The sequence below is a fragment of the Delphinapterus leucas genome, chromosome 5 (genome assembly GCF_059928025.1).
Source record: "Delphinapterus leucas isolate spDelLeu-1000000601 "Yukka" chromosome 5, BTC_Dleu_Yukka2, whole genome shotgun sequence".
NCBI lineage: Eukaryota > Metazoa > Chordata > Mammalia > Artiodactyla > Monodontidae > Delphinapterus > Delphinapterus leucas.
This window is the reverse complement of record NC_143133.1, coordinates 22764415-22784711: the sequence shown is the minus strand read 5'-3', so window position 1 is coordinate 22784711 and position 20297 is coordinate 22764415. Positions and strand designations below refer to the sequence as shown.

Sequence of the window (20297 nt, the reverse complement as noted above, 5' to 3'; positions counted from 1 at the left end):
TGTGCCAGACAGTTTTCTAAGAGCTTTTTATACTTTTAACTCATAATCCTCAGTAAAACCCTATTAAGGAGGTGCCACAAGTATCCCCCATTTCATGAGGAAACTGCAGCATCTAAAGGGAAGAGGTGCCTGATATCCATTTCCTGCATGTCCCTAGCATGAAAGGGATGTGTTGCACTTCCCTTCCCAGGTGGACGGTATCTTTGCTGTAGGCTGTCGGGTTCGAAATCAGTTCAGCTACTACAAGATGAGGCATCTTGGGCAGGTTACTTAGCCTTTAAAGGGCCCAAGGCCGTGTTGGCATATAGTAAGTGTTCTTTAATGTTAGCTGGGCTGCTGTTGTTATTCTGCCTTCCCACAGGACGTAATTTCCTCCAGTGTGCCTTATAGGAAGTCCTGATGAGGTGGTGAGGCTTATCACCAGCCCAACCTTGCAACGTTCCTGTATCTACTGTGACTCTTGCAAAATGCCTGCCTAAATGGTTTGTTGATTTTCTAAATTTCATCATCAGTTTCTTGGTCATTCAGCATATTCCTCATCATAGGTCGAATAGGTGGCCAAGTCCAACCCCAGCTGTCAGCTCTATGCTTCTAAGACAGACAGTTGTGTCCAGGAAACTCTCTGACATGCAGGCTCGTGTGCCTGTTCTTCAGTCATTCACAGAACCCTTCAGACCATGCAAAAGTCTGTAGTTTTCAATATATTTTTGTGAGAGCCCTTCGAGAACACTATTGTCATTATACGAAAGGGTTTACCTGTTGATCTTTTTGGCCTTTAAATATGTTTTTATCCTTTGTCTTGTTTGAAAGATCACTGGGAATAACACAAATCCTATACCCTTGGAAATTTCAGTCTAACAAAACAGAGAGACATTAAACAAATCATGTTGCTAATAATAATAAGAGTTTTGATCAAGGCCCCAAAGGAAAAGTAATTATAATTAGAGTATATAATCTGGAGACCTGGCCTAAAGGGGGGAGGCGTGGAGTTGGTCAGAAAGACTTTCCTGAGGAGCTGAGTTTGTGTAGCATATTGAGATTTACCCGTGACCCATCAATTTCAAACCTTTCCTTGACTTATTTGTCAACATCCAACTATTTTTTAGAACACTGTGATTTTGCTCTCTCCCCACACATCATTTAGTCACCTGCCTGAACCCTAAGTGTCCATCACTAGCTCAAGTCAATTTCCGCTCCAAGGTGTTTTTATTACTGGCACTTTTTTTTTTTTTTTTTTTTTGCGGTACGCGGGCCTCTCACTGTTGTGGCCTCTCCCGCCACGGAGCACAGGCTCCAGACACGCAGGCTGAGCAGCCATGGCTCACGGGCCCAGCCACTCCGCGGCTTGTGGGATCTTCCCGGACCGGGGCACGAACCCGTGTCCCCTGCATCGGCAGGCGGACTCTCAACCACTGCGCCACCAGGGAAGCCCTACTGGCACTTTTATTCTTCTAGTCCCAAAGCCTGCCCTCTCCCCAACCAGTAATCATTTCGTTTTCTCGTTGCCTCCCAAGTCTCTTTGTTTTCATTCTTCCCGATAACCACCTTGGTCTGGACTCAGTCCACCCCCTGCCTGGATTATGCAGCAGCACCTTAGCTGGGACTACCCGGACTCCACCTGCTTCTTCACTGCATGCGGTGCAGCGTGTGCTCTCTCTGTTCATATTACTGCTCTTTGTCCATTCTGGATGTCACTGCTACACTAATGATCTGTAAACACTATCTTTATTGTCTCTCTTCTGTTCAGATACACCCAATGCTGTTTCACACTCTTGCGTTCACAATCACTCCCAAGGACGTTCATCAATCTGCAGTACTCTTTCAATCACATGTTATTCCCATTTTCAACCCAACACACAGTGCCTTCTAATTAGTTTAGGCTGACTCTCAGATAAACACACTGTAACCATTTCACTTCTTCAACTTTGCCAGGTTTTTGTGCCTGATGTGTTCACCTCATCCTGGTACCCAAATCCTGCCCATCATGCCATGTCCCCCTCAAGCACCATGTCTCTTAGAAGGTGCCACTGACTTTCCTAAGTTTCATTACTCTCTCTTGCCCTTTCTTCTGAAATTTATAATAGATATAGTCTGTACAGCACAAATCACTACTTATTATGGGCAACATAGTGTTGGCTGCTGTTTCACAAGTCTCATTTCCCCCGTAGAGGCCATGCTTCTACAGACAAGAATCATTCCTAAAATTATTTCTGTGGTGTCCGCAGCACCTAGTACAGCACTAAGCCCGAAGCAGGTGTTCAATAAATACCTAAAGACTGCTTGCAGAATGATTAATTCAAAGGTATCTTTGGGTGGGTGAAGATTTAATATCTACCATAGCTGCTCTTTTGTCCCATGTTGGGATGGTATGAATATATTTCTTAGTAATGAATAAAAGAGACATTAAATCCAGCAAATGTATGGATAATTGTAATCGTTAATAGTGATGTGTAGCCTTAAAAATAATTTATGGCATTAGAATAAAGTAGAAGGGTCAAATTAACCTTTAAGGTTAATATGCCATTGTATTCAACTAATTCCACAAATAGCCATTTGGTGCTTACTCTGTGCCTGACCCTAGGGGCTCAGTGATACACAAAAGAAGCATTATCTCTACTCTCCTAGAGTTTACAGTTAAACAGGGGAGACTGACTTTAAACAGAATTTTAATTATAATAGTGTCAAGAAGTACAAAGGAAAGATACTTTCCACAATGGCTGTGTGTGACTGCTGAGTCTTACCATGTTTAGGTCAGCTCCACGCTGAGAAGTTTTCACAGGGGAATTGTGTGGAGGAGTTTAATTTTCCTTATGTAACTGTCTTCTTAGTGATGCCCCACTGGTGAAAGGCTCAGGAGAAGCTGCTACAGGGCCATCTAATGCAGAGGAAGGAGTAACAGCAACAATTCAGTCCATCCCGAGATTTTCAGAGCTAAAGGAGACAGAGAGCATGGGAAGTTGTTGGTGGTGGACGAGGTTGCAGTAGGAACAGGAAGTTTTGAGAGTCCACCCCAAAGACTAAATTTGACCACAGCGAAGTGAGATGTGCAGCCAAAAAAGGTTTGCAGAAAACTTAGAGAATCTTAATGTATCCATTTAAATATGTTAGACCAAATCCTACGCTCAGGGACGTACACATTGGAATTCCCTTTGGCTTCAGGAGGACACTGGAAGCATTTAATGGAAAAGACATGTCTTTCAGTATTTTATACTTGCTAGTGGAGAAGATAATTTGATAGGTTCCTAATAACCGTCCTGCATAGTGAGACCAAATATTCCTCACCACTCTGCCTCATCATAGGTAAGAATGTAATGAATTACATGCCTTTCACTTCTGAAAATAGGAACAAACTATGAGACACTGCTATCTGAAATGCAAAATGTGGTAATACATTTTGTATCCAGTCAAAAACACTTCACAGCTAAAATTGAAACAGAGGCCTAGAGAGATGTGAGATTTTGTATCCTGCTATTATACCTCAGACTATTACAGTATTCATAAACATGTACCTAACTTTAAAAGTACAGTCACTTTTCAAAGTGAAATAACTACAGTTACAATGAAAACTCTCTGTTGTCCTGGTAATTTTGATTTGCTTAAATTACACCGAAACCTATGTGAGAATGTTTAAAAGAGTAGGATTTCTTTGAGACCATGTCAAGCCCTTAATGGCATTTTACTTGGCAAAGGGTGGTGTACCAGAGACCTCCCATGAAATATGAAGTTCAGCACCTTGTTTCTTTGCAGTGTCCCACGGACTTGTCCCTGCCCACATTCTGTCTGCTGTGTGAGCATTAACAGTCTGTGATTGGACTGTGAGAAAGGAGCCTATACTGGCTTTTGCCAGAGTTGACTCTAACACTGCTCTGGGATATATTCCACATTCTTGATTAATTCACTCCCCCCCACCCAACAAAATCTCACCCTTATCGTGTTATTTCCCAAATCAGGAAAGTTTAATGGCTCCCTACAGGCTTTCTCAACAATGAACTTCTATGCTATCTAATCCCTCTATAATCTGAGTTACCCATATTTTATTCAGTTTATTTTTTAGCTGTTCCTCACTCTTTCCTTCAACTCTTCATCAGAGTGTCCCTTACCCAGTATTGTACTCACACCTGCCTCTGTAAAATTACCTCCGTCTCAGATGCCTATTCATTTTACCCTCATCCTTCAAGGCTCTGCCCAAGTCCAACCCCTGACACATTGCAGACTCCCCCACTTGCCATGGTGTCTGTCTTCTCTCATCCTGTGCCAGTCATTTGTCTCTAATCAACAACCCATACGTTATTGTTTGCATTCTAGTCACTGTCTCTACCTTATAATTTTGTTTCCTTTAAAGAAACTCACTCTGCTGAACATTTATATTTTAAATAGAAAGATAATTATCCCATAAATATTTGAATGAATGATATAGATTCCCTAAATATTTGAATGAATAAAGCACAATATATAATTTAAATAAGATATTTATCCTATAAATATCCTGCAGTTACATTCCAGAATATTATATTCTTCATAAAGATAAATATATATTATTCAAAATATTGCTCATTGCTTATTTCAGAGGTGAATATCACAGAATTTTAGAGCCAGAATGTTCTTGGTGATCATTTATTCTAACCTTATCATTTTACTTAGAAGTTACCAGGACCAAAGTGACAATATGAGACAGAAGTGTAATAAACCCTAATCTTGTGAAGAACGTCAACTACGATGTTCTCCACTAGCGCTTTCAGCTGTCTTCAGCTAGCTTTCAGCCTGCCTTATGGACAATAATAATACCTTTCTTAAATTTTTTTATATTCCATGATATTTCCATGAAAAGTGCCAGGACCGTAAGACTCTAATAACTTCTAATCTAAAAAGCACCCATGTTTCTTTCTTACTATTTTTCAAAAGTTACTAAATTTTTCAAAGGTTTCTGAAACTTGAAAAGGATTTGAAATTATAGCATAACAAAGTATTTCATGAAGTTGCAGTTGTTTTCATTATGTTTTTTAAAAACACTTTTATTGTAGTTTTTTTATATAATTACTGAACTTTTTCTAAAAAGCAGAAACTGTTGTCGTAATAGTAGCATTTAATGAAATATATCCAAACTTTTATGAATTTTCAGTGTATGCAGTTAAAAACAAATAGTTTGAGCCTGTATTACATGATATGGCAATGTATGGCTCAGGTGACCTCTCTGTGATCTTAGGTCTGTATGATCTACAGAATTTGATGCAAAGCTCAAGGAGTAAGAGGCAATTCCTTGTTAGTCCAACATCTTTTCTATACTAGGGATAGAGACCTCTGTTCAGTGGAAGCCTTTCCCTCTTTGTGCCCCTCCCATGTCCTCATTCAGATCTGGGAGAAGGAAAGAGGTTTTCTTACTTACCAAACACCAGTTCATGTGCCTCACAGGTTGCCACTTGTGCCAGTCACAAGGATAAAAACTTGCTCATTTTAATGCTGCAGACTGAATGTTTGATATTCTATTGCATTTTATTCTACTTTTCAGATTATATTTTCTGTGAGTCCTGATCAAGTGACACAAATGTGCTGCAATGGTGACATAAACTATTGATTGAGGCTGGAAAAGTGTCTGAAACATCATCTTTTCTTTTCTTCTTTTATTTTTTTATGGTGCCTCTATTGGAACAGTCTGAGGGAAGTATATACAACATGAGTTTTATCATGAAGCTGCACAGACACTTTCAAAGGACGGTGATTCTGCTTGCCACATTCTGTATGGTGAGCATTATTATTTCTGCTTACTACCTGTACAGTGGCTACAAACAGGAAAATGAACTGTCTGAGATGGCTTCAGAAGTAGACTGTGGGGACTTCCAGCACCTACCATACAGGCTGATGGAAGTGAAGACAAGGAAGCTTTCTGATGCCTCAAGGACAGAACCCACAGTCCTGGTGTTTGTGGAGAGCCAGTACTCATCGCTCGGTCAAGACATCGTTATGATTCTAGAATCTAGCAGATTCCAGTATCACATTGAAATTGCTCCTGGAAAAGGGGATCTCCCAGCACTTATAGAAAAAACTAAAGGCAAATACATTCTCATTATTTATGAGAATATTTTAAAGTATATAAATATGGACTCTTGGAATCGAAGCCTTTTAGATAAATACTGTGTTGAATATGGTGTGGGTGTCATTGGATTCCACAAAACTAGTGAGAAGAGCCTACAGAGTTTTCAGTTGAAAGGTTTCCCTTTTTCTGTATATGGAAACCTTGCAGTAAAAGATTGTTGTATTAATCCTCATTCTCCATTGCTTCATGTGACCAAATCTTCTAAGCTTGAAAAAGGTTCTTTACCTGGAACTGACTGGACCATTTTCCAGATTAATCACTCAGCCTACCAACCAGTAATATTTGCCAAAGTAAAGACCCCAGAAAACCTTTCTCCTCCCATCCCTAAAGGTGCTTTTTATGCCACTGTCATACACGACCTGGGGCTCCATGATGGAATTCACAGAGTTCTTTTTGGCAGCAACTTGAACTTTTGGTTGCATAAGCTCATCTTCATAGATGCTGTTTCCTTCTTGTCAGGGAAGAGGCTCACATTGTCCTTGGACAGGTACATTCTCGTGGATATTGATGATATTTTTGTGGGAAAGGAAGGAACAAGAATGAACACCAATGATGTTAAGGTAAGGCTCTTTATCTCAAAGTTTGGTTTGTCTCTCAGTAGGTTTGTCTAGGGCTAAGGGATTTCCTGGGACATAGGATTTTTATTTTATTTGGAAATTCTTAGGCAAACTGGGATGAGTTGGCTACCCTCAGGTATTTTTGAGATATGGGGCTATATCTCAGCCCTAGAACAATTAAGTAGATAATACATTTTTCTCTGAATCAAGAAGAAAATGAAGATTGTACTAAAGGATTGAGTGTGGCAGAATCCTGAAATGCATTTCCGTGTGTATTTAAAACTACAGAGTAGAAACCACTTTGTTTAATTACTTTCCAGAAACTATCTACCTCAGTAAACTATTACTAATCTAAGACTTTAGTCCATTTAGCTATGAAATCCAGGTGAATTTATTTTAACGAAAATAAATACTCCCACAAATTTTCAAGAATTAAAGATCTCATAAGTAGCAAGTTCAGATGTTTCTGGAAGTCAAATGTGTGACTCATTTTCTCTTGTTACTTTTTTGAAACTCTGAAAATTAGCACTACTAAATATGGAAAGCTATGAATACACAAGCATACCTATTCACATACACACATAAGAATTTACATTAATTTTCAAAATTCATTGAACACTTCTGGTTCATATATGAAACCTATCATGCTACATTTATATTGGATTAGATTTCTTATTGTGTAAAACTGCTGCCCTTAGATAGAAAACAATTATGTGAAGATAGTTGGTTATCATTGTGAAGGGATTATATTACATAACAACTGGCTGTTTAATATTAATGGAATTTAAAATTAAAATGATCTACATTGATCTTAGTTTCCCATTCGAAATGCCACTGGATTCTATCTCTGTTATACTACATATTGATTTCACGTAAAAGCGAAAGGAGAGATTTTGTTACATAATTTTTATTCTATATAGCTTTGACCTTTTGGTAAAATATAAAGTACTGAATCAGATGGAAAAAAAGTCTTGAAACTGCATTCTTTTCTCCAGACACTAAGCATCTGGCAAGTAATAGTAATGTTCATCACACTACTTAAATGAGCTAAGAATACCAGAAGGACTATTAAATGTTACCATAAGAGAGTGTGAAGACTGAAAAGAAAAAAAACCTTTCATATTCTTGGCAATATTTTAGACTCTTCCTTTTAAGTCAGTATAAATTAATTAATGAAGTTGTGCTTAAGTTTTCATTAGTCTTTTGAAATATTCTTTGAAAATGTAGCTAAATTAAACCAAGCTGGTAGTTTAAACATTTATTATGAAAAAAAAAACATTTATTATATCCTTGAAAATTACAAACAATTTATAATTCTCTTTCTAATTTTTCCATTTCAAAATATTATGATAAAAAAAATTTTAAGGCTTTATTTCTAAAATATGTCTTTAAAACTGTCAAAATATGTTGTTATATCATTAAAAATATGCTAGATAAATCTCCGAGTTTTTTATGCAAACTCTACTATATCCTCTAAAATTATACAAAATGCCTTTAGTGCTCTTAAGGTTAAGCCATTTTTAAGTGGTATAAAAAATTAAAACCTTACTGAATAAATTCAATAAGAATTTAACATGTGTAAAATATTTTATTAATTGCTCACATTTAGATGGGAATATATTTTCTAACCAACCTAAAGGCTTAAAAGAAAGTATGTTTTGAATTATTGGGGTTTTTGAACTACTTCTAAATTGTATCTGTGATTGTGTCTCTAAACATAGTCATTCATTCATTCCTTCATTGATTCATTCTGTAACTAGTTATTAAGCATGTCCTACATGTGAAGTAGTTTTGGTGATATGTAAATAGAAACATACACCATGGTCTTATCCCTTTAGAAGAGAGGGTGGGGAGAATAAAGTTAGAGAAGCTCAGAAAGCACGTAGGTGAAGATTGTGCTGAGCATCTTCCTGCTTAATACTTGGAACGGCCATATCACACGCCAGCCGTGGAGGTAGGCACTAGGGATACAAAGATAAATAAAGCATGGCTCCCCCTTAATGAGTGTACCACTGTCTTGGTAGGGGTGGAGTGGGAGTGATAAATAGGTAGATAGCTTGCAATGTGGTGAGTACAATAGGAAAAGTGCCTGTGTGGTTTTATGTAAGTAATGCTGTGTGAAACACTGTACTGTGTGCTGTGTACCAGAACCGTTAAGTCCTATTAAGCAGAACAGATTTGGAAGGCAAAGCTATAGTGATATAATGATTTAGGAGGCTGTAGAGATGATATTCAGACAAAAGAAGATTTCTTGAAACTAGGAAGTGAGAATAAGAATGGAGAAGGAATGACCAATATATGAACAATATCGAAGGTAAAGTTGAAAACTTAATAATTGGATCAATGGAGATGAAAGAGAATATAATCAAGGATGACATTAAGATTTTTAACGTAGTTGAATAGAGTTGCCATGTGATTCAGCAGTCCCACTCCCGGGCATATACCCAGACAAACCGATAATTCAAAAAGATACATGCACCCCTATGTTCATAGCAGCATTATTTACAACAGCCAAGACATGGAAACAACTTAAATGTCCATCAACAGATGAATGGATAAAGATGTGGTACGTATATACAGTGGAATATTAGTCATTAAAAAGAATGAAATAATGCCATTTGCAGCAACACGGATGGATCTAGAGATTATCATACTAAGTGAAGTAAGTCAGAAAGAGAAAGACAAGTACCATACGATACAACTTATATGTGGAATCTAAAATACGACACAAATGAACATATCTATGAAACAGAAACAGACTCACAGACGTAGAGAACAGACTTGTGGTTGCCAAGGGGGAGGGAAGGATTGGGAGTTTGGGATTAGCAGGTGCAAACTATTATATATAGAATGGATGAACAACAAGGTCCTACTGTATAGCAAGGGGAACTATATTCAGTATCCTGGGATAAACCATAATGAAAAAGAATATATATATATGTATAACTGAATCACTTTGCTGTACAGCAGAAATTAACACATTGTCAATCAACTGTACTTCAATAAAATTTTTTTAAGTTAAAAAATGATATTTAGTGTAGTTGAATAATAGGTGATTATTCCAACAACAAAGAGGAGAGAGCAAGAAGATCATAATGAAGGTCATTAGAGGTCATATTAAAATTTTCAGTTTTATTGAAGTGCATCTGGCACATTCAGGTATAGATGTTTAACAGGTAGTTGGCTCCCGAGAAGTCTGGGTAGCAAGTGTAGTTTTTGAAGTTATCATTCTAATTAGGGGATTGTTCACTTTCAGCATGAAAGTATGTGAGATCAGCCAGGGAAAGGGTTTATAGAGTGACAAGAGAAGATCAAGTGTAGAATCTTGAGGAAAATCATCTTTCAGAAAACAAGTGGAGAGAGAAAATCCTGTGAATAAGAGTCAGAATAGTCGGAGACCAGAAAGCTGTGATGCTATACAAGCCTTGGGAGTAAAGAGCTTCAATGAGGGTGTGATCAGCAGTATAAAATCTAATAGCAGGGTCCACTGAGGTAAGAAATGGCAAGTCTCCTTTGGCAAAAGTTAAAAGTCACAGGGGACTCTTACAAGATCCAGGGTAATGGAATGATCGAGGCAGAGGCACAGCTGAAGTAAGTTCAGGAGTAAATTAGAGGGTTAAGATACGAAGAAGGAGAGCTTGGAGTACTCAGTGGAGAAATTTTGATGTAAAAGAGAGAAGAGAAATTAGCTGGAGGGTGGGCTACAGTTAGAGGGACCAACTATCCTGGTTTGCTTACACTGAGGGCATTCAATGCTAAAATTCAGAGTCCCAGGCAAACTGGAATGATAGGTCTTCCTAACTAACTAGGGTAAGGGAAGGATTTTTTCCTAGGAAGAAAGATCCAAGAGCAGGTGGTCTAAGAAAAGGTCATGGATATGGTGATTAATAGTACATAATTAATAGAAATATTTTCATAAAGCTCTTTTATTTAATTATTACCACTAAAAAAAAAACAAGTTATTATACTTACCCTATTTGATGTATTAGGAAAATTGAAAAGAACGTGAGGAAATTGAAGGTGACGTAGAATGTTTCTTGCAAAATTAGAAGGATGGTTGCATACCACGTAAATTTTAACTGTGATGCTAATCACTGCAAACGTGCTTTTTTTCCTTATGTGGGACAAAAACACTGTGTTTCCTTATTTAATCAGAAGATTAGAATTAGCAATGCAATATCAGTTTTTACTTGCCTTGCTACTGAATAATATGAGCACGTTTCAAAGAGCCGCAAAGCTACAGAAGAAACTGTGACATGGCACAAAATATATGACTTTTCAAGAGGAAGAAGATAAATAAGGGACCTAAGGTGTTATCTTCATTAGTTGGAGAACTTACAAGCCACAAGCCATAGCCCTTAAAGAACCAAAGAACATAGTGTAGACAAATATTATACTACGTTCAGTAAAATTGAAGTCAGGAAGGGCGTGTGTGTGTGTGTGTGTGTATTGAACTAAATGGACAAGACTTGTCTCAAATTTACCATGGACTAGTTTTGTGATGTTAGAAAATTCAAGTTCCTAGTGTTCTAACACCTGTCCTCAAACTTCCTGAGACTAGTGGTTTTTGGAGAAAGGCTTCTTGGAGAGGGAAAGTGGGTATATAAAGAGATACTTCTCCCATTAAAGCATTTTAAAGTTATACATGAAAGCACAGCATGACCAAATGAATACTAACAATTCAAATTCTCTCTTAGAAGAATGAATTCACTCGGCCTCAGATGCATTATACCTTTAGACTTAGACTGTTTCGTATAACATTTCAGCCCTAAGACAGGAAGTGGAACAGGGAGGAGGCTCTGATAAAAGTGGTCTTAAGGGTTTTACTGAACTCTCTGCAGGTATACTCTCAACAAATAAAAGAGCTGCATATCACTCTCATGCCTATGTTTCTCCCTCCTTCTCCTTCTATAATAGGCACACGCGCTCTTTCTAATGTTGACAAACTTTCTAACATCCGTGAGAAAATGAAGAACCAGCCCAGCTGTATCTGAGCACACTAAACAGGGGCCTGAGTAGAACTGGAGGGACTCAGCAACCATTCCCCGTTCTCACCACCCTAACCTTTCCCACTGCTCCCTTATACGTCACTATTCCTTAGTTTGGCTGTTTGTTGATTACCCCTAAGTGGCCTCATAAGAGAGGACAGTTCTTTATGAGTGACTTTATCATTATTTTCCCTGCTAACTGAAGGTCCCAGAGTGCCTAGGGAAAAGAAAGTGCTGAAAATAGAAGTAGGAAGCCGTAAAGCTCTGAGAAGTAAGTGGTATCAGGCTCAGAAGACAGACTTGGCTGACTTCTCTGTCATACAGGGGGAGCTGACCCCCCTGAGGCTAAAATGGAAGCTTCAGTGAAGGGGAGCTTCGTGCTGCCTGACCTCACCCTCTCACAAGAACCTTCCTTGCCCCAGCTAAGGTCAAGCCAGAGGTTTCGTAAAGTCATTGAAAAAGAAACTGACACACCAAACGTTTGCAGGGAAAAGGCAACTGCAACCAGTTATTCTGTCATAAGTGAAAATAGAAAGGAAACATTTCTCCAGATAGCTCACTATTGATGGATGTTAAGACCTGTACATAGCACCAATCTTTTTTTCCCCCTAAACTCATATTTCTCTAATTCCTTTCCATTCTCTGTGATGTTTCTTATTTTTTATTTGCTAATATCCACTTTAATTGCATTGTGCTCTGGAAGCATGTGTCTATTTGATACCAGTACTTTCCATTTGCTAGAATCACTTTATGACTGGATACAATATTCTTATAAGAACATATATTGTACAGTCAAGGTATATCTATTAGCTCAACTTTGTTAACTGTGTGGTTCAGAGCTTCTGTATTCTTCCTGTTTTGATCTTTTTTTGGATGGAGGGGAAGGAATAGAGTGTACTACTTGATGTTACCAAAGGTGGTATGTTTAATTCTCCAACTCTAATAGTGGATTGTAAATATTTCGTTGTTTTTCTGTCAGTTGTTCCCTTACATATTTTGAAGCTATGTTACTTAAGTGTGTGTGTATATATTTATATATTAATTTAATATTTTATTATTCTATGGCTATCTTAATACTAGTAGAGCTACACCGGCTTTTTGGGGGTTACTATTTAAAAATTATACTTTATCTCATTTTTATATTTGCTCTATCATCTGTCTTTACATTATAAATTAGTTTTGAGAACAACTTTCTATGACTTTTGCTTTTTATCTACTGTGTCAATATTTGTCTTTTAATTAACAAGATCGGTCTACGTACATTTAATATGATTATCAATGTGTATGGATTAATTTCAGCTACCTTATTTTGTGCTTTATATTTGTCCCACTTGTTCTGTATCTTCTTTTCTTTCTCTCTGTCCTTTATTGCTTTGTCAGTTTCCTTCTTTTTTCTACCCATTCTTGGTTTGAAATATATATATATTATATATATATATATAAAATATATTTATATATTTTTTAATATATATCAAACTAGTGGTTTCTCCAGAAATTTAAACATATGTGCTAATAAGCAAGTGGTAATATTAATATTCTCACACCTCAGTCAAAAAGTGCAAAGTACTTTGTCTCCAATCATGTCCACTCTCCTTTGGCTGATGAGCCATTCTTTTTTTTTTTAATTTTTTTTATTGAAGTATAGTTGATTTGCAATATTGTGTTAATTTTTGAAGTACAGGAAAGTGATTCAGTTTATATATATATATATATTCTTTTTCATATTCTTTTCCATTATGGTTTATTATGGGATATTGAACATAGTTCCCTGTGCTATACAGTAGGACCTCGTTGTTTATCCATCCTATATATAATAGTTTGCATCTACTAATCCCAAACTCCCAATCCCTCCCACCCCCACCCCCCTGATGAGCCTTTCTTGTTTTGGATATTAACTATGTTATGGCTGTTTATTAGACATTATTGTTTTTACTACCATCATGGTTTAATTAGATTGGCCTACTCCTTTTCAACAGGTAAGCCAGAGTGATGTCATTGACATATAATTCAGATCATGTCCTTCTTCTTCTCAGAACCCTCCAGTGACTTCCAGTCTCACCCACGTTAAAAGCCAAAATTCTTAGTCTTTTATACCCTCTCCTTAACTCCCTGATCACATGCCCTGCTCCCCTCTTCTTCACTCTAACCTCCCTAGCCTCCTTGCTGTTCCAGCTCCTGCTTCAGGGTTTTGTACTTGCTGTTCTTTCTGCCTAAAATGTTTTTCCCCCAAATTGGTGCACGGCTCTCTTCCTCACTTCCTTCAGGTCTTTACTCAAATGTCACCTTATCAGTGACGTCTTCTCTGACCATTCTCTTTAAAATTGCAGCACCCCAAGTCTTCCCATCTTTTCCTGCTAATTTCTTTCCCTAGCACTTATGATCATCAATAGTGTGCTGAACTTGGCACACGCGCACCAGATCAACTGTGTACATCTCTTCCCAGCTTCAATAACATGGCCAGTAGTTTGGAATTTTGATATGGGGGTAGTATTAACCACAGAAACTGGCAAATTCTACAAATTCAGGCTTTTTTCTTTTCAAAGAGCCAGTTGTTAAAGGTTTAATAGTACACTACTGGACAGACTCTATGTAATTACCTATTTTTGTTGGTTTGTGACTTTGGCTACTAAAATGTAAACACCACGAGGACAAGATTTTCTCATCTGTTTGTTCACTGAGGTATCCCCAGCATCTAAAAGTGTGTCTGGCTCCTTCTATATTTGTTGAGTGGATGAATCCCATTCTTCCTGGAGCATATCCTTTAGATGTTCCTTTAGTGAGGGTCTCTTTGTGGTAAACTCTCAGATTTTATGGAATGTAAATGTTTTTATTCACCCTTGTCTTTGAAAGATAGTTCTGTTGAATTTACAGTGCTTAGTTGATAGTTCCTTCGTGTATAACCATTGTTGCTCATACTAGGAAAAATAGGGCTCCCTAGAAGTCACCTGAATGTTTGTGGTAGTAAAATGTGTCCGAATCCCTCTGGGCCCTATATTGTTTTATAATTGTCAAAAAGTTAGGCAGTTTGGGACTGTTCTTATGAACGTATATGAAATGTTTCTCTTTCTTTCAGTTTGGTAGAATACTTATTTCTAAATGTTAGATAATGTGATTTACAATATACAGGAAAATACATCATTCTCAATATTATTATCAAAATTAAATAGCCATAGTGTGCTAGCAGCTATAAAGACAATTACATTAAGGAAATAATTTTCTGGAAATAGTTTTCGGCAATAATTTAACATGGGGAAATAAGAAAATAGTTTAGCAAAGGGAAAAACTATTTTGTATCCATAATCTACTTACATTTAATAAATTTTATTAAATTTGTTACATTGTGAGATGGAATGTATCTCTGTTACTATTAATATCAAGGAGTCATCTGTTACACAATGACATTCTGAAAGAATGAGTTTTAAATTATTTAAAGGAGACAAAATAATGTTTCTGAACACCACATGAATATATAAACAATATTTGGTGACTAATTACATTTTTAAAGGTGCGATATGATGAATCCTTCCCAAGCAGGATAAAGAGCAGGACAATCATAGATAGTACTAAGGCTCAACAGGCAATGACAAGTTTTACACACTAGATGAGCAGAAGATTACAAGAGGAAAACTCTCAGTACGGATTTAGATGCTAGAGATATTCAATTCAGTTCAGAAAATTATGAACATCTACTCTTAAGTGCCGTGATAAGGATTTCAAGGGGTACATTGATGAATAATGGAACATGTTTTTTATAAAGGAAGTGAAGAACAAAGGAGAAAATTTTACTGGGTTATTTCCTTCTTTGGATTGATTTTTTTCAAACATTCCATAATTCTTAGAAATAAGTCAAAATATAAATGGGTCTTCTTTGATATTTCTGTGCTGATGGCTTATAATAATTACATAAAAGATGTAATTATTTTATAATGATATATTTGGGGGTACTTAGCTACTCCCAAGAGGGGTAACACTTACTGAGTACATACCTTGTTTTGTGTTTTATATTTATTATCATTTAATTTTCATTAAAAAATCCTATAAAACAATGATTATAAGTACCATCACTTCATATGAAGAAAATGAAGCTCACAGTCTAAGATTAAGTTACCTAAGATCTTTCAACCAGCAAGGGCCAGTCCCAGGATACAAGATGCAGCTCCACCTGCTCCAAAAGCTGAGCTTTCCCACACACACTACTCCCCAGTTGCCCCCTAACACAGTACTGTGGTGTCCATATCAAATCCTTCCTATTCTGCTTTATAGCAAATTAGATCCAAGACAGAGTCTATTATAGTTTGATGGGTCATATCTGAAGCTCTGCCTTGGATTTAATTATAAGTTTGGAACAAAAGTATCAATCACTTCTTGAAATGCCTTGGACTTAAGTAACTGCAATGATTTGGCCAAGGCAGATTTTACTTGAAGATTTGCGTTAACAAGTTCACCTTCCTATGCACTAATGTCTTCTTTCTAGGCACTTTGCCTCAGTTCTGGTAACTGTCATCAGTTTAGCAGTTTTGATTGAATTAGGGTGACAAAATGACAGATAATTTTGGTGCTAGCTCAATTAAAGTACAGAAATTTTCCATAATTCAGATAATTTAACTTTTTCTCTCTGTATACATTCAGATTTTACAGTCCCTATGATGTTTTACTATGCGTTATACAGGTATTCCTAATATTTTTTTAAGCACACAATTTTTTTTAAAATGAAGTAAATTCTGGTATATTGTCTTAATCTCCGGGAGACATTAATTAATAGCTAAAACACTTTTTATTCTTAACTTTTATAGGCCATTTATGTATATGGAACTGTAGCCTCAGATACTAAATAGCTCTTAAAATCACAATGTAAATATAAAATAAATTACGAGATCTACTTGACATAATTTATGGACTATTTATAGACAACAGAAACACAGTCAACTGGTTTTATTAAACTTCAAAGTAGACTAAAATTTTTAAAGTATTAAAATTACTCATTTGGTACATATTGGAATTTTACCTTAAAAATTAGCTGTTTTCATTTTCATATTAATGATTGGAATGATTATACATAATAATAGTTATAATTATTAATTATACCAATTACTGGGACTTCCCTCCCTGGTGGCACAGTGGTTAAGAATCCGCCTGCCAATGCAGGGGACACGGGTTCGATCCCTGGTCCGGGAAGATCCCACGTGCCGCAGAGCAACTAAGCCCATGTGCCACAACTACTGAGCCTGCACTTTAGAGCCCGCGAGCCACAACTACTGAGCCCGCGAGCCACAGCTACTGAGCCCATGCGCCACAACTACTGAAGCCCGCGTGCCTAGAGCCCATGCTCCATGACAAGAGAAGCCACTGCAATGAGAAGCCCGTGCACTGCAACGAAGAGTAGCCCCTGCTCACTGCAACTAGAGAAAGCCCATGCGCAGCAACGAAGACCCAATGCAGCCAAAAATATATATATATATAGAGAGAGAGAGAGAGCAATATACCAGTATACCAGTAATATACCAATTACTAAAATAGCTATGTGTTTGTTTCCTTTTGTTCCTGTAACAAAGTACCACCAACTTAGTGGCTTAAAACAACCCAGATTTATCACTTAACAATTCTGGAGGCCAGGGGTCCCACATGGGTGTCACTGGGTTAAGTTCCAGGTATTGGCAGGGCTGTGTTCCTTTCCGGAGGCTCTAGGGGAGAATCTATTGCCTCACCTTTTCCATCTTCCAAAGTCTGCCCACATTGCTTGGCTCACGTTCCCTTCCTTCATCTCCAAAGCTGGCAACGTTACATCTTTCTATGCCTTTCTTTCATAGCCACATCTACCTCTAATTAAAATTGGGAAGGTTTTCCACTTTTTAAGGACCCACATGATTTGATTGGCCCACCCACATAATCCCTATATGAAGGTCCTTAATTTAATCACATCTGCCAAATCCTTCTTGCCATATCACATAACATATTCACAGGTTTCAGGGCTTAGTACTTGTTTATCTTGGGGAGGGAAGGGGAGGAAGGAAGCATTATTCTGCCACAAACTATGCTCTTCATGTAGTCATGTCAGCAATTCTTACAGCTGCTCAATCTGCCAAAACACTTTACTACTGTTCTCATTGGGAAATGAAACTTTGATGTCATACCTATGATCGAACAATTAATTTAGTTAAGTCAATGGTAATTAATTAGGGAAAATTAAATTATTGTGCTCATAAACTCTTCCTACCCCTTACACTCTACAAGTTGACACTGGCAAGCAAGTAACCCTTTATTCACTTGGGAAGTTTAAGACATTTAGCTCTCCAAAGACTGCTCAGTAGGAGCAGATTGTGACTATCACCAATTCACTACTTCAGTAGTTTCCAAGGCCATTTTTCTAAAAGTGCATCCATTATGAAACTAACTAAAAAACAATTTTAAAAGCCAGTTTATTAGGACTACCACACAGTTACTTAAGCACTGATCACCAGTTTTATCATACATTTTTTCTCTCTCCATTTTATCGTCTTTGACATATCTTGTGTTCCTGCACCTACCTCAGCCCTTATTTTATCGCTTTTCCCTCTTTAGAATCCTTCCTCTAATTACCCCAATCCAAAAACAACAGTGGAATTCTATTCCATCTGCTTATCCCTTCTCTCCTCCACTCCCCTGCTTTAATTCCCAGTGTTTGGATTTGTACAGCAGTGCTTCATTTTCTCCCCCTTTAGATTTACATATTTATTTTTACGTAACTTACTGTCTCTGTTTTTTTCTCTGAACTATATATACTGAGTAGAATCAGCTTTCCAGAAAAAGAAAAAACTGCATGTAGAAATTAAGCCAGCTGGTTGGGGCATTGAACAATGATCTATTTGGGAAAAAAAAAATAGTTCTTCACTATTCTATTCTTTATCTTGGATTAAATAATCTATCAACATATACATCAGAACAACATATAATAGAGTCAGTCCTTGTTCAGAAATCCTAAGAAACAAGGTATTTGAGTTCACCTAGAAAGACAACTTACCTGATACCCTTGAGTAACTGCATTGAGTGGTTTTGACAACAAACCATTCAAAGGTTAGAGTTGCTGTCATCAAAAATAGTTAACACTTGTATCCTGTCAGACTTGGATTTCTGATCTATTGACACTACTGAAAAATACCTGTAAGAGATTTTGTATGTTACAAAATTTTTAACAAAAATTATCTGACAATATTTTCAAGAGAAAGAAGGCATTATAATGAAGACTGATTTTAATTCTAGTGTATTTGCTGCTTTGCCAAAAAATAGTTTAGGTGGATATTCAAAATATTTTTGCCTGATTTGCTAATCTGCTTTAGAAATGTAATAAGCATTTAAAGAGAGTAAAAAGAGAAGAGAAAACACTTTCCCAATCTTTGATATTTCTTATCTGATACAGGAGCACTGTCATTGGTCTGACTCAGGGGCAAATGAATAATGGAAAAGGAAAGCTGTATTTTTCATTCTTGTTAGAAGTTTATTGCTAGAATTAGATCTCCAAAATCACTATCACTTGCACCTTCACAAGAACTAATGAATACTCAAACGCCATTCTCAGTGAAGACCCAGTAGCTTATTGCACTCAGAAAATTTCCATTTCCCTAAATGGGATCAATCTTTAAAGGATGCCAGTGACAGGAGGCTCTTCATCAACCCTTCAGGATAACAGAGCCTTAGTAGAGGCCAGTGTTCAGTGCTGTGTACTTGGAAATTGATACAATGTCAATGTTAACATCTTCAAGAGCAAGGGCACCCTAGGAAGGTGATTCACTGAACATCTTCCTTTTTAAGACATTACATTTGCACACTGGTTCTCTATTATAACTGAATGCCTCTAAGGAGCAAAATCATTACTTAAGCTACCCCTTTAAGCCACTCATGTATAACAGAAGTCAACAGTTTATAACTCTATTTTTATTGCTGATGCGCCTAAAACAGAGATACTTTTAAAGTCACCATGTACAACATATAACTTGTAAATGAACAAAAAGCAGGGTGCTATTAGTATTTTTTTTTAAGGAACAGTCCAAGAATTTGCCACTAGTTTCATCTTGACAATCTTTCACTCAGAGATATTTAGATGTATTTAATCACTTTTCAAGATGAGACCATTTTCATGAGTTTCCAAATCGGAAAAGGCAAAATAATCATTTAAAATGCTTGTTGAAACTGCACATTTCCCAATCACACACTCACAGATTTTGACTTGGTAGATTTAGGGAGAGCAGAGGAATCTATGTTTAATATGCTCACCTAGATGATTCTAATATAGATGGCAGACATGCAAGTTTGGGGAAATACTGGTTTAGAAAAACTGCATTCAATATTACTGCAAAATACAAAGACATGGGTCCTATTATCTTTCTGTGAAGAAAGCATGTTAAAATAATTTTGTATAAAAATATTTATAATAACTCTATATAAGCATATATATAATGGAAAGAGGTCATAATAGAATTAATAACTTTGTGACTGATTTCAACCTAATGCTGGAAGAGTTCTTATTATCACTTATTTTTGAGCCATACATCAAGACTCTTCAACAATACTTTAGCCAATGTGTATACATGTGAAACTTCTTGTGGAGTTGAATAAAGTAGATTTTACATGAAGGCACAAGAAGCAGAGGATTTGAGGAAGTGATTCCAATAAGTGGATGGCTTAGTA

General features: G+C 36.8%; 1 protein-coding gene across 1 annotated transcript in view; it reads left to right on the top strand.

Annotated features, from left to right (window-relative positions):
• The first annotated feature begins 5001 nt into the window (after window positions 1-5001).
• LOC111186065 (bifunctional heparan sulfate N-deacetylase/N-sulfotransferase 3) overlaps window positions 5002-20297 on the top strand; it is a 140239-nt gene continuing 124943 nt past the window's right edge. The window contains exon 1 of the mRNA XM_022596263.3: window positions 5002-6651. Within this exon, the coding sequence (XP_022451971.1) occupies window positions 5629-6651 (1023 nt within the window). The 5' untranslated portion in view covers window positions 5002-5628. The remainder of the gene's footprint in view (window positions 6652-20297) is intronic.